This window comes from Triturus cristatus, chromosome 7, assembly GCF_964204655.1.
Source record: "Triturus cristatus chromosome 7, aTriCri1.1, whole genome shotgun sequence".
Taxonomy (NCBI): domain Eukaryota; kingdom Metazoa; phylum Chordata; class Amphibia; order Caudata; family Salamandridae; genus Triturus; species Triturus cristatus.
Window position 1 is genome coordinate 1232745307 of NC_140590.1, and position 13593 is coordinate 1232758899.

The 13593-nt window shown below is 42.9% G+C and overlaps 1 protein-coding gene across 1 annotated transcript in view; it reads left to right on the forward strand.

Annotated features, from left to right (window-relative positions):
* Positions 1-13593, forward strand: part of LOC146811698 (zinc-binding protein A33-like) — a 224854-nt gene that overhangs the window by 91713 nt on the left and 119548 nt on the right. The window contains exons 4-5 of the mRNA XM_085618671.1: positions 4244-4266; positions 4357-4484. Coding sequence (XP_085474797.1) covers positions 4244-4266; positions 4357-4484 — 151 coding nt within the window. The remainder of the gene's footprint in view (positions 1-4243; positions 4267-4356; positions 4485-13593) is intronic.

Below are 13593 nucleotides of genomic sequence, written 5' to 3' on the forward strand. Positions count from 1 at the left end.
CGAGTGTGTGTGTAGGGGTGGTAAGAGGGGGCAAAAGAGTGATTTCCCATGTTAATTCTCAGAGGTAAATTTGATGTTCAATGCAGAAAAATATGGTCTACAGATTTACACCAAACTTGTCATAAAGGTAGAACTTTACTCAGAATGCATGCTTGTGTGATTTAGTGTATATCCATTTAGCCGTTTTTGTGAAATTAGCATTTAAAGAGAACCTCGGGCTAGGCATGAAGGTTCCGCACCTGCGCGCCGGTAGAGGTATTTTACCTTTAATATTTTGGCAGTCTACTTGGCACCCCACATACCTACCTGCTCCCTGCTGACGAGAGGCAATTACCTCGAAACACGTGTCCAGGGATGGCATTATAGTGACACACTCGTGGCATAGGCATACTCACCATTGCTACTACATTATCCAGAGTTCTATGGGGCTATTTGCGGGTATGACGAGCAGTGTGCGACCTACTTTGTTTAGGCATGAAGGGGTTAAAACGTTAGGTATATCTGGACTTTTGATATTTAGATATGCTCCTATTGGCCATTTTAAAGGGGGCTAGTCAATCCTGATTGGCTGGCCACAACATGGACAAGACAGGAAGTCTTCTGTATGGCTCTGGAGAGTGTGCTTCTCTTCCCTATTTTGATCCCCTGGGAAGTCACTGGTAGGTTGCTGTAAGCTTTCTTGATCTCTTGATCTCTACCTCAGTGAACATGATAATCATCACGCATCTCCACTGAGGGTCTCCTTGTTTACATTGGTTGAGGCCATAGAGCTTGGCTATGAGGTCAAAGGGGGCATGTATAGCGCATCCCTTATTTACAGAGTAGATAATGCCCTCTTTACCCAGGCTGTGATGGGTTAACAGTGGTAGCAGCATTTACCTATACTCCGGGGTACCTGTTCCTAAGCACCTTTAAGAAGGGGCTGCTTGCCAGCTTCCTCCTGGTAAAGCCTGGTCAGTCTCCCAGACCTTGGTTCTTTTTACCTCTGTCATATGTGGGACGTGTATATTGAGAGCCAGTGGGTTCACTGGGTGAGGATGGTGAGCAATTGTGTTTAACATGAGCCAAGCTGGTATCTGTTCTTCTGGCCATTGTAGCTCTCCCATGCCCTACCTATTCCTTGTCAAAGCTTGTGGTTTCGGGTAGGCACTAGCTATTATTTGTATTTACCTAAGACACCCTCTGGTGGTACCCCCTCCCACTTTTGCTGGGAAAAGATCAGGGCCTTCTGGTCTTGAGTTACATACAATTCCTCTCTGGGGGTGGGCTGGACAGGTACCAAGAGACTGGGGGAGCCCTCCTCACATGGTCTGATCACACAGTGAACATGCAGGGATTATACCCCAGGACCGGAGGGGCACCCAGGATGCAGAAGTAGCAGAACCCCTGGTTGGATTAGCCTGTCACTCAAAGAATGATAATAGTCTGGCCTCCCTGGCCAGTTGGTTGTTCAAGCCTATTATCTTTTTTAACCAGGCACCCACAAGAGGTCTTCAAGGAAGCTGTGATTCAGGAGTGGAATCCAGGGGTTGGATTAACATTCTCCTTTCAGAAGTAATTCCAAGAAAGGGGGGAATCTGGGCCAATTTGACTAGGTCCAGCATACAGGCCCAAATGCAATACAATACAAAGTGGTATGCCGTTCCCAATGTATGGTACAGGTGAGTGTATATGAAGAAAGCACTGGTGTGCTCACTCGGGCATGAGAAAGATATCCTCCTTTCGGAAAGAGACCCTCACACACCCAATAAGCTAGGTGTCTTGCTTCATCATTGGGTCTGCTCCTTATCAGGTCGGCGCTGCAATACCTGATCGGCACCCATGATGGGGCCTTTTAGCGGAGATCTTTTTTCCTGGCCGTTGGATGCAGTGCGAGTGAGGGCCCTAGTGAGTGTAGATGTGAAACTTTTGAGGCTAAAACAGGAATTAGAGATCCACTCAGAACAATTTTAATGAATTTGGCCCCTATCCTGATTGAAAACAACAATGTGCACACCCCTGCTCTAAGGTTACAGGGTACTGCGCTTTAAAATTAGACCAACATGTTTCTTGCCCTATGTCAAGTAGACGGCAATTCTTCAGGGCCGATGTAAGATCTATCTACACTTTTTGGTGGTGGTCTAAAATGACAAACTAAAGAGACCACCCATACAGCACCCTAAGAAGTGGTACCTGTAGATCTACAACATCACACCAGCAATGTGTGGCAACGTGTACCGGCAGGTGGAGACACTGGATAGTACTGTGTCGTGCTGGACTCTGTATCCACAGCGGGTCACCTACCCCTCACTCTGCCAGACCCAGAGATAGAGTTTACTGATTACTGGTGAAAAGAATTTGCCAGTCTAACAGAGGGAGCTGGGCTTTAGCTCGTTAGGTGTCATCCCAACAGACAACAAGCTGTATCTTTTGGGTTGTGGAGACTACTGGCTTTGAAACAGTAGGAAACTGCAGACAGCTGCTCAAGAAAAGGAAACTTGCTACGCATCAACATCAAGGGCGATGAGGGTAGCTTCATGTTGTCATTGAAGGTGAAAATGCTTTGCCTCTGACTCCTCCCCTGTGCTGCGAGAGCCTGTGGGTGCTTCCAGTTACCATCTGTAGCTGGGCGAATAGTGCTCTGTTTAAGAACTCAGCATTTGAACCCTTGCTCCCTTCCCCAGGGCTTGCATAGTCTACAGCTTTGTCCTTACTTGTCCTGCAATAGTTGCAAGTCGCACCATCCCAATGGGTGGCCTGCTAGTACAAGGTCTTGACTGCGACAAGTGCGCTCTGTGGTACAGGTCTCATCCCCTCTATGTCATCTGAGGGGATCATGGTGGACATGAACTCTGGCAAGCCACTACCCCCTACAGATAGCCCAGTAGGTACTGGACTAATAAGATTCCAGTTACTGTGCTCAGACAACAGGCAACCCTAACCAGATCCCTGACATCACCAGGGCATTGTCCTCGCCGAGGAAGGGTGGGCACTTATGCTTCTTTGGGTGAAGGGACAGTGGATGGACCAAGCACAGTTAACTTCATATCAACTCATGAAACTACATCACTGCAATACAAGTATTAGTATTGTTGCTCTAGTTTTGAAGAGTAACCCTTTGCAATGTGGTCTATAAAATGCAATGTTAACTGTTTTTATTGTGCTTAGCGTCTAGTTGCTATAATACTGTTTGTGGTTAGACCTCTGGCCCATTGGGTTGTAGAGCAGTGGTTCCCAAACTTTTTAGAACTACAACCCAATTGTTAGAAGGGAAAACCCACCTAACTATAGTGGGTGTGAGGCGGCAATTTTTAAATGTCACTTAAGCATCATGTGGTAGATCACTGTCATTTCCAGACAGCCCATTTTCCATTGAAATGGCCTCTTAATTTGCACATACATACAGTTTTACTGATAAAACTATATTGCACACAAATGATAATGTGTGTAAATCTGGTTTCAGTAAATATTTATTATTTGTGCATAACCAAGTAAAGTGTCTTAAGTTGTTTTGATCCTATTAAAGTGTTTCCTTGTGTCACACTTGAGAATTACAAACAATGTGCTTCATTCGTGCTTTCCTAACGCAATTCCGGTCGCAAAACATTCATATATGGGGTTGCGGTCACTATTAGGAAGGGAAGCCCCCTTCCTAATAGCCACTCGCAATTCGCTATTTAGGAATTGTACATAGCCCTTCCACATTTTGCATGCGCAAACGAGTCACAAACCTGTTTGCGCATGCAAAATAGGGTCATACATCTGGCCCTTAAATTCTTTCTTGATGTTCTTCTCACGTTCAGTGTATTTTTGAGACAATGGGCTTGGGTTTCTTTGTTGATTGTAAGCCTCAATAACACACCTCAGGATAAGATTAGCATTAGGTTATTTATATATCATAAATATATAAATTAAGGTGCTAATGTGTGATTGCAGGTAACTGATGTTTTTCAGTACAGCCGGAAGAATAGCTACATTAAAATCAGCCGCGGCCCATGCAACTAGGAGTGGTGGGGCCGGGTGTGGGGGATTTCGACAGACGATGACAAGGGGAAATTAAATAAATAATTACTTCTCCATCATCATCGTCCCTGGAAATACCCCCCACCTGGCCCCACAGCTCTTACCTGCACAGCCACAGTTGATTGAAATATATGGGTTGATATAAATACAGTTTGTTGTATTGACTCAGCTAAGGTCTAAATTCACCAGAATATAAAAATTCATGAAAGGTTCTCCCTCTTTCTCTTTTCTCTCCTAACAGGATATAAAGTCCTTTGTGGAAAAGTGAGTAGGCTCTGGGTGCACCACCCACCTGTGCATGCCCTTGAAGGGGAGGCGCGTCCTGCAGTAAGATCCCTTTTGTATCCTCCTCAGGTGTTGCCAGGGGCAGAGACAGCTTCCAGCAGTCAACGTGCTGGTGTCGCGAGAGCTTAATCTGGGCTACTGCAAAGACATGATACAGTACAGCGCATGGAAAGAGATGAGGGATTCCATAAGCCCAGGTAATGTGAAAAGTTGGATCTTTGTGATTCTATCGAAGGCCTCATTTAGAGTTTGGCGGATGGCATAGTCTGTCACAAGCTTGTCGGATGTCCAGTCCGCATATTACAAGTCCATTACAGTCTGCAGTACTTGAAATATGGTGGACAGGAATCCACCATGTTCTGACAGAGTATACCATCTGCCAAACTCTAAACAATGTCTAAATCATGTATGCCAAACTGTTTTTGAAAAAATCAACTCTGATTAAATCTATTGTTCTTACTGCATCTTCTGATATTTATTTTTATGTTTTATGGTTTTTATGGGGATGACCGCTCAGACTACCCTTTCCCTCAATTATACTTCACTCGGCACTGTGCCAGAATGTATACGTAGTCTAAACTAGTCCTTGCAGATCCATTCCAGAATACTGCTTCCCTTTCGTATTCTGGCATGACTGTTTTGTCCTATTTCTACTTCTTCCTGAAACCAGCACCAGTGTGTCCTGTCAGTGTTGTCATTGCTTCTGAGCACTTTACCTGTTAACCTGCTCCAAAAAACATTTGAAAACATTTTAAACTTTCCAGTACAATTCCCCCACCCCTCCGCGTTGTTCTTCCATTCTACAATTCACTTCCTTTTATTTTTCCATTCAGTTCCTTCCAAGTAGATTCTCAGTCATAAGTTATAACTTTGAGGCGATGTGGAAAAAATACAAGGAGAATACATTTCATAATCTCCGGTCTCATTGGACGGGGATGGAGTCATATAAGCCTATACCTAGGTGTACACTGCCGCCTAGAAATGGTGAATAGCAAAAAAGTGGAGAGTTACGCCTAAGTATATTAGTAACTATACACATGAGAAAATATACACAGGTATATTGACATTTCTGAACCAGACCAAAAGTCTGTTATAAAATAAGTGTAATTCCCTCAAACACAAAATGCTATCATTTTTATGGAAAAAATGCTTATCTTTTTCCTGAAATACCAGCTGTTTATTATTAGTACATAAAATTGATGCCCACCGATCAGTCTGTCATTTATATGAAGTGCTCATATGTGCGACTGCCATATAGTAATAGAATATGCCTTTGTTACCCAATGTATTACCATTATATGGCAGGGATGCATGGCATATTCCAAAGCCAGCTTTATATCAAGTTCGGGGCCATCATGCCATGGATGCTTGCAACATACCAAAAAATGCAACAATTGTGCCAGGTTCAGTATTTCATCAGGCAAACAGCGCCAAGCCATGAATGCCCACAAAGTGCAACAAATTACCACCACTGTCAGGACCAACATTATAACATGGTTGGCACCACCATGCAAAGGATGTTGGCAAAATGGCCTCCAATATGTAAAGCCCAGCATTTAGCAAAGATGGGCACCCTCAGGCCATACATGACCACTCCCTGCCAGTAATTACCACAGTCATGCAAGGGCCAACATTTTGCGATTGGTGGGCACATCACAGTCACAACTTCACACACACAGATACGCATGCATGAAGATGTGTAAACAGTCCAACTGAGGCAGACACACACACATAAAGCAGCAATCAAGATTTTTTTTACTTACCCTGCAACAAGTCTATCTCTGGCACTCTTTCTTCCCTCGTTTGTGCTCCTGCATTCATCTCCTACTTGACTATCTATTACTCCTTCTCAATACATGGAACACCATCTGCACCCACTATCAGTACCACTTTGTGGCAATCCGTGCACTGTTAGTCACACACCACGTGTGATGCAGGGTCAAGAATTGGCGTTGGACTTCTTATGTTAAGTGTCTTTTTAGGTTCCGGCAGTTGGCCCGATTGGTGTTGAGGATATTCATCCCGAAGACAGACGATAGTCCTGAGCTTCAAGTGCTCCATAAGTGCTGGATTTGCAGCTTACAGAGATCCAAAACTAAGCAACCCTATGCCCCAGAGATACCGCTGGAATTTCTTATCAAACTCCCACATGGGGGTAACTGGCGCGGACTGAGGGAGTAGGCAACAGCTGGGGCGTCTACAATAGGGGTTTTATATGAGAATAGCACATTGCTGCCATTTGACGGATTAAGAGAGAGATACGAGCTCCCACACGGACACTTCATTTTGCACAGGGCTCTTACGGCAGCAATTCAGAAACACTGGGGACCAGGGCTCACACAACCTCCACTGTCGCAAGGGTGTCAATATGTTGTGTTATCCACGGGTACGTACAAGACAGTCACTTGCTTATATTGATTACTCTGGAATTAAGGGGTGTCCCCACTAGACAACTTACGGGTACGCTGGGAAGAAGACTTGGGGGCCCCCATAGATGAGAAGGTATGAGAAGGTCTGCTAGACCGCATTCCCAAAGTATCCAGAAATGCCCAATTTAAGTTGATCTACTGCTATGAGCTTCATAGGGCATACCTCACACCGGGGCAGATAAACTGTCACTGTGTGACGACGGAGGCTAGGTGTTCCGATGCGGAGAATTGGGGGCTGAATTCCTCCATATGTTTTGGAGCTGCCCAGAGCTGAGTGACGTCTGGAAGACAGTGACAGACACATTGACCAAGGTGATAGATAGGGAGGTCCACTGCACACCAGGACATTGTCTCCTCCACTGGTTCCCACATACACATAAGACTAAAGTAACTGGTAGTTTTAAGGACCTGGCGCTCCTTTTGGCTAAGAGTGATATTGCCCGGAACTGGAAGGCACAGAAAGGGCCTTGTGCTGAAGGTTGAAGAAGGGAAGTCCTACGCTCGGAGTATTATGAGGCAGCGGTTCTTCTTAGAGATGACAGGTGGGACCAGGGATCCCTTGAGGCTGCCAGAGCTTGGGAGGCATTAGTGAAGGAATTGAAACACCCAGTCCGCTCTTTACTGGATGACACAAATGACACACTAGGCCTCGGAGAGAGTAACCATGATGCGAATAGGTGGCCCTCCCTAAAATGTGATATAAATCAAAAAAATACGAACATATTAAGAAACAGTTTCATGAGCATCAACAAGGAATTATAAGCTCGCAGTAATCAATACATTGTTTTAAATTAAAGAAAAGCAACAACCAAGGTATTCTTCACCAAGAATTTATTCTCATATCATATGGTGAATAATCAATGAATTGACTGTATCAATTAAGGAAAAGTAGAGAACGGAGGTTGCTCCAGAAGGAACGTGCAAAAGAAGAGGTGCTCTGGTGCGGAGAGGTGAAAAGGAATTTCAAAGTAGTGAGGTAGAGGGTAATTAGAAACACTCAAACGTTGGAATGGTTACAAATCACAGCCATTGTAGGCCTGGCCACGCAAAAGTAATCAAACTTCTTTTTTGTACAAATCAAATTTACACAGAAATGTATCCTTATGTGGCACGTTGGGGGTGGGCTCGTGGTCCAAGCTATTTATTGGGGCGTCGATGTTTCAACCCGACTTAGGGCTACGAGGGTGATTCGGGACTTCGGCCTTGCAGGTCTTCTTCAGGACTGTCTGGGGCAACCTGGGTAGGTATGAGGCCATATATGCTTGCGGTGTGTAGATTCCTCACTTAATGTTAGGCAATAATGGGTGCGATCATCGTTATGTTAAGATCGTATGTTCAATTCCATGCAATGAGTCCAATACCATGCAAAGAAACAACATTAAACTCTATAAATCTTCCAACCTTCTAAATCCAATCAAAGACCTGCAAAATTTCTCTTAAACTCCAAGAAAATAATCTTCCCACAACTTAATAATCAAACTTAGAATCTTAAAACGTCTCTCCGTTATTTCTTCTTTTGTTTTTTTAAATTCAAAACTATAAAACTCCCAGGGAGTGGCGGGCAGAATAATGTTAGCTTCTGCGTCTATAATGAAATCCTGATTCTCTTGTCACGTTAATCTGAGAATCGCCATTTCATTACAAGACCGGAGGTTAACATTATGCATGTTGAAAACCCTTCAACACAACATTCGACATGTGCTAGATTGGTCTAAAGTAATGCTTTGCAAAAGTACCCATGTTAGACCAATCTGCTGCCTTCATAATCCACTCCAAACGTTACACCAGACGAACAAGCCTTACTTGCCATAGCACCCCTTACCGAATGTGCTTTAAATCTCTTCATATTCACTCCAGCCTCCTTCATTGCAAACTTCACCCATCTCAAAATTGTAGCCGTACTTACCGCTCCAAAGGGCATTACATCCGACAGACTTACCACCAACCACCGAAAGACCTGCATAAATTGCAGACCTATAAGAATTTAAAGTCCTATAACTTAAACCTTTCTCAAAATTCTCCACCAGAAAATTCACCACTTCTACCACAGGCGCCTGCACGGGATCCAAATTCCTCTCCAAGCACCAACTTGCCCAAAATGTCCAAACTCCCTTATTTCTTCTTCTAGTACCTGGAGCCCATGACTCCTCGATTAACTCTGCAGCCCCCTGCGAAAGACATCCGAATGCTCCAGAACACCTGATATCTTCCAAACAAGAAGGTTCAATACTCTTTCTAACACCTCCCCTACCTCGTTGGTCAGCAATCCTTCCCTTGCCGAAATCATCAAAGGCTATCATGCTAATTCCATAACTCCTGGACACCATGCTTGAGACAGCCAGAAAGGGGTCACTAGAACCAACTGACATCTCTCCTTCCTCACCTTCAGAAGAACTCTCTGAATCATTGCAAATGGAGGGAAAGCATACCCTTCAATACTGTCCAACTCTCCTGAAATGCACCTATTGCCTCCGCTCCTGGTTCTGGTAACCAACTGAAATACTTTTCCACCTGACATGTCAACCTTGTTGCAAATAAATCCACTTCTAATGGACCACACCGCTCTTCTATCTTTGCAAAATAATCCCGATTCAGCATACAATCGCTGTAATCTTTTACATATCTCGAGTTCCAATCCGGTACTACATTCAAGTTCCCTGGAAGGTTCTCTGCTCTCAATGAAATATTGTGTTCCAAACTAAAGTTCCAGAACTCCTTTGCAATATCCGAAAGATCCTTTGATCTGCAACCTCCCAGCCTGTTTATGTAACATACTGCTGAAATATTGTCCATCTTTAACAACACTGTACGTCCCTGAACCTACTTCGTGAAACTCCTCAATGGAAATAAACCTGCTATTAATTCTAGGCAATTTATGTGCATCTTTTTCTCCAAATCTGTCCATGCACCGCATTTCTCCTTCATTCTCAATCGTGCTACCCAACCGGAGCCGCTGGCATCCGTCTCCAAAACAAAATCCGGAACGCAACCAAAAATCGCCCTTCCATGCATCCAAATTGTGTAACCACCATTCTAATTCCTCCTTCGCTTCAAAATCCAACTTCACTTGGTCCCCATACCACAAACCTCTTCTCAAAGCTTCCACATTCACTCTCTACAATGCACGATAATGCAAAGGGCTTGGAAAAATCGCTTGGATTGAATAAGAAAACAAACCTAAAACTCTTGCCAAATCCCTTAAGGATCAAGAATCTTCCCACAACACACAAACAACCTCTTTCTTTATCATACTCACCTTCTTCACTGGTAGCCTCAACACCTCTTCCATTGAATCTATCTTGAATCCCAAAAACTCCATACTCTGTGACGCAGTCAGAACAGACTTCTCCTTGTTTATTAAAATCTCCAACTCTCTAAAACTTTGATCGTATCCTGTAACTGAATCTTCAATTCCTTTGCATCCTGTGACATAATTAAAATATCGTCCAAATAAACAGTCAACCTGAAACCTCTCTCCCTTAAAAAGGCCATGACAACTCTCATCACCTTTGTAAAACACCACGGTGCCGAAGAAAGACCGAACAGAAGGCAAATAAATTGGTATAATTTGCCTCTTCATCTGAACTACAAATAACTCTGACTCTCCTCCTTCATTGAAATTGTAAAATACGCGTCCTTCAAATCTAACTTCACCATCCAGTCTCCTTTCTGCAAAATATCTCGTAAAAGATGGATACCCTCCATCTTGAAATGCCTGTAAACTAAGTTTTGGTTTAACCCTCTCAAATTTATAACTGGTCTCCACACTTTGTCCTTTTTTTCCACCAGAAACAAAGTGCTTAGGTATCCTCTCATTCTTGCCTCTACCAAACAGAAGGCACCTTTCTGCAACATTTCATCTATCGCATTTGTCTGCTAAATCCATCTTTTCTTGAGTTAAATCTAACTCCCTTGGTTCTATAGTTTGCACTGGTCTTTTTACAAACTCAATCTCGAACACTTGAACTGTCTTTAAAACCCAAGGATCCCTTGTGATCCTCTTCAATTCATCTTGAAATAGTCTTAAACGACCTCCTACTTTTGTGGAAACTTGCAATATTTTACATTAGCATAAGCAATAGCCATTTTGGCTGTGGTGTCCATTTCGTTTCCTTCATAATTCTTTTGTCCTCTGCTGTTCGCCTTTTCACTCTGCTTGTGTCATCTATTTTAGTTGACCTCTTTCGACATGGCTCAGCAATGTACGTGCTGGGGGGTTTGTAGCTGCCGGTGCACCTAATCTTAGATGTTATCTGTCGACTGTTTACTGCTGTCATAAGCATTCCTGCTCCCCCTCCTTATTTGCTGACCAAGTGGTTGTCCATCTGCCCTTGTTTGCGGATAGCTATTTCTAAACTTGATCTTTCCATTTCTATCCATATGCTTACATTGCAACAAAGCTGTATATAAGGATGATGGTTTGTGAGTTCAGTGTTCCTTCTCCTACAAAACTTGAGAGTGTTGTGTGGACGTGGTCCCACTCATGAGTAATGAATAAACTTGTTTTATTTCAACTCCAGTACCGATCTCTTTTTGTTAGTCTTTAGACCAGTGAACGAGAGGGTGACCCTGCACCAGTGTGCTCACTTTTGGGTACATTTCCACACTTTTCCTAGGGAAAAACCAAAATAAATCTCCGTACTCACCTCTTGAACCTGCAGCTGTTTGACCTCTTCCTCGATTAACAATCCTTGTTCTTCCAAAACGACCACGTTGTTGGAAAAATCCAGAGGATCCTTAAATTCCTCTCCCTGCTCTCCTGTGCAAGAAGATGTATTGGGATCTCCTGGAAACCATGGCCAGCATAAGATCCCTGTCTGCTGGCCCTTCCAAAAACCCCTCCAAACACCTTCCTCATATTGCACTGTGCCTTATCTAAGGCCAAATAAGTGGCTACATGCTTCTCTAAACCTTTCACCATAAAGTAACCCTTTCGCGTCATTACTTGTTTCCTTCTCCGCCATCTCACCCAACTTAGGGTTAATTTTCATTAACACTGACTTTCTTCTCTCTGTCAATAAACTTGCATTAGCGTTTCCTAGAAATACCATCGCCCTCCGACTCCAGCCTCTTAGCAACTCTATATCCACCTGCTCACCATTCAAACAAGCCTCCTCAGCCATATCCATAATTTTTTGCGAGAGGACCTAGTGTATCTAATAATTAATCTTGGCATTGCTTTAACGAGCGCTCCACACCCTTGCAAGGGTCTCTTCCCAGCTTATATAAATAAGTAATTAACTCTGGGTCCAGGTTAGGCGTATAACAAACCTTATTCTCAATTTGAGGTCTGGAACACTCAGCTTTTAATATATTCCTGACCTCGTTCTCTAGTGGTTTTCTAATCCATTTCTTTATGAATTTACTGACGTGGTCCAAAGGCCACCAATCCGCACTCCTAGGATGACGCAGCTCAAACGGATTAAACATCTCAGCCGCTAAAAGATCCCTGATAACTGACTTGCTTGATGTTGCTACATCATCTTTCAAGTCATCATTCAAATCGTCATCCTGATCCATATCAAATACATATTCATCATAAAATCTTTCTGACCCATCCATCATTGTGTTCTCTGTCTCCATCTGATCATCCTCATCAGACTGATCCTGCGTGCCGCCAAGGACACCTTTTCTCTTTGTGCCTCCAAGGACACCATTCTTGGTGATGGAGTTAAATCCATCCTTTTTTCTCTTATCCAAATACTTTGACTTCATTAGCTTCTTACCTCCTCTTGCTACCTCTTCATCAGAAATTGAACAGTAATCCTCCTAAGATCTATCTCCCTTTCTCTTTTTGTCTAAAACAATTTCTACAACTTTCCTCATGGATAACTTCACCTCCTTCTGTATTAACCTCCTTAGACTATCCTCACTAACTTTCCCTTCTACTATCTGAGCTTGTACAACAACATTCTCCTCAGTACTCTTTTTAAACTAAATCCCTTCTAAATCTCCAACAAACACTTAATGAACAGCTAATCTAAAACACCCACTTAAAAAACACCGATCAGTAAAATAAACCGTTAACTGATCGTCTCTTAACATAATTTTTTGCCTAGCAACGCACTTAATCCGCCTTTCATATCCTCTCCATCATATTTTGCCCAAACTAAAATGGCTACAGTGATCTCACGAGATCACGAGTAGCCAGTTAAAATTCCTTAAATCTTACATGCACACACGTAATCACAGACGTGCGCACATGTCGAACCACAACGAGCGAGAGTACGAAGAAAATTCAAGCGCGAGCGCTCACGCTCCGCCACCGCTCGACTTACAATATAAGAAACTGCTCGCGTAGGAACGTGCAGAAGCCGAAAGAAACGCTCCCTCACAAGCAAGAACAACGGTAAGAGATTCCTATGAATCCTACCGATATAATTAAAAAGCTCTAAATACACATTTTCCTTCAAAACAGTAATTGCTCCAAAAACTATTATTAACAAAAAACTATACATACAATTACAACTAATAACACCACTTTATCCCATAAAAAAAATTTTCAATAAAATATTCACTCAATCATACATACAAACTGCTTCTGAAAATTAAAAGTACTCTCTCAAACACATAACCTTTCATTCCTGATACTCTAAATTATATTAGTTAGATAAAACCTAAGGCTAATTATCTTATCAGGAGCAGCATTTAAAAGAGGCAGAGAGTTCCATGATAGAGACTTTTGTTAATTTTTTTGTATTCCAGTTTTGGATTGTTGTTTGATATGAAGATTCTTTAAAGGGCTGCTGACAGGAGTGGCATAATAAAAGATTATGCATAATGTTAGCCTCCGGTCTTGTTATGAAATTTCTAACGTTGATGATGTTATATCCGTGTGCCTATTTACACATCTGTGCCACACCAGAAAAAGGGAATT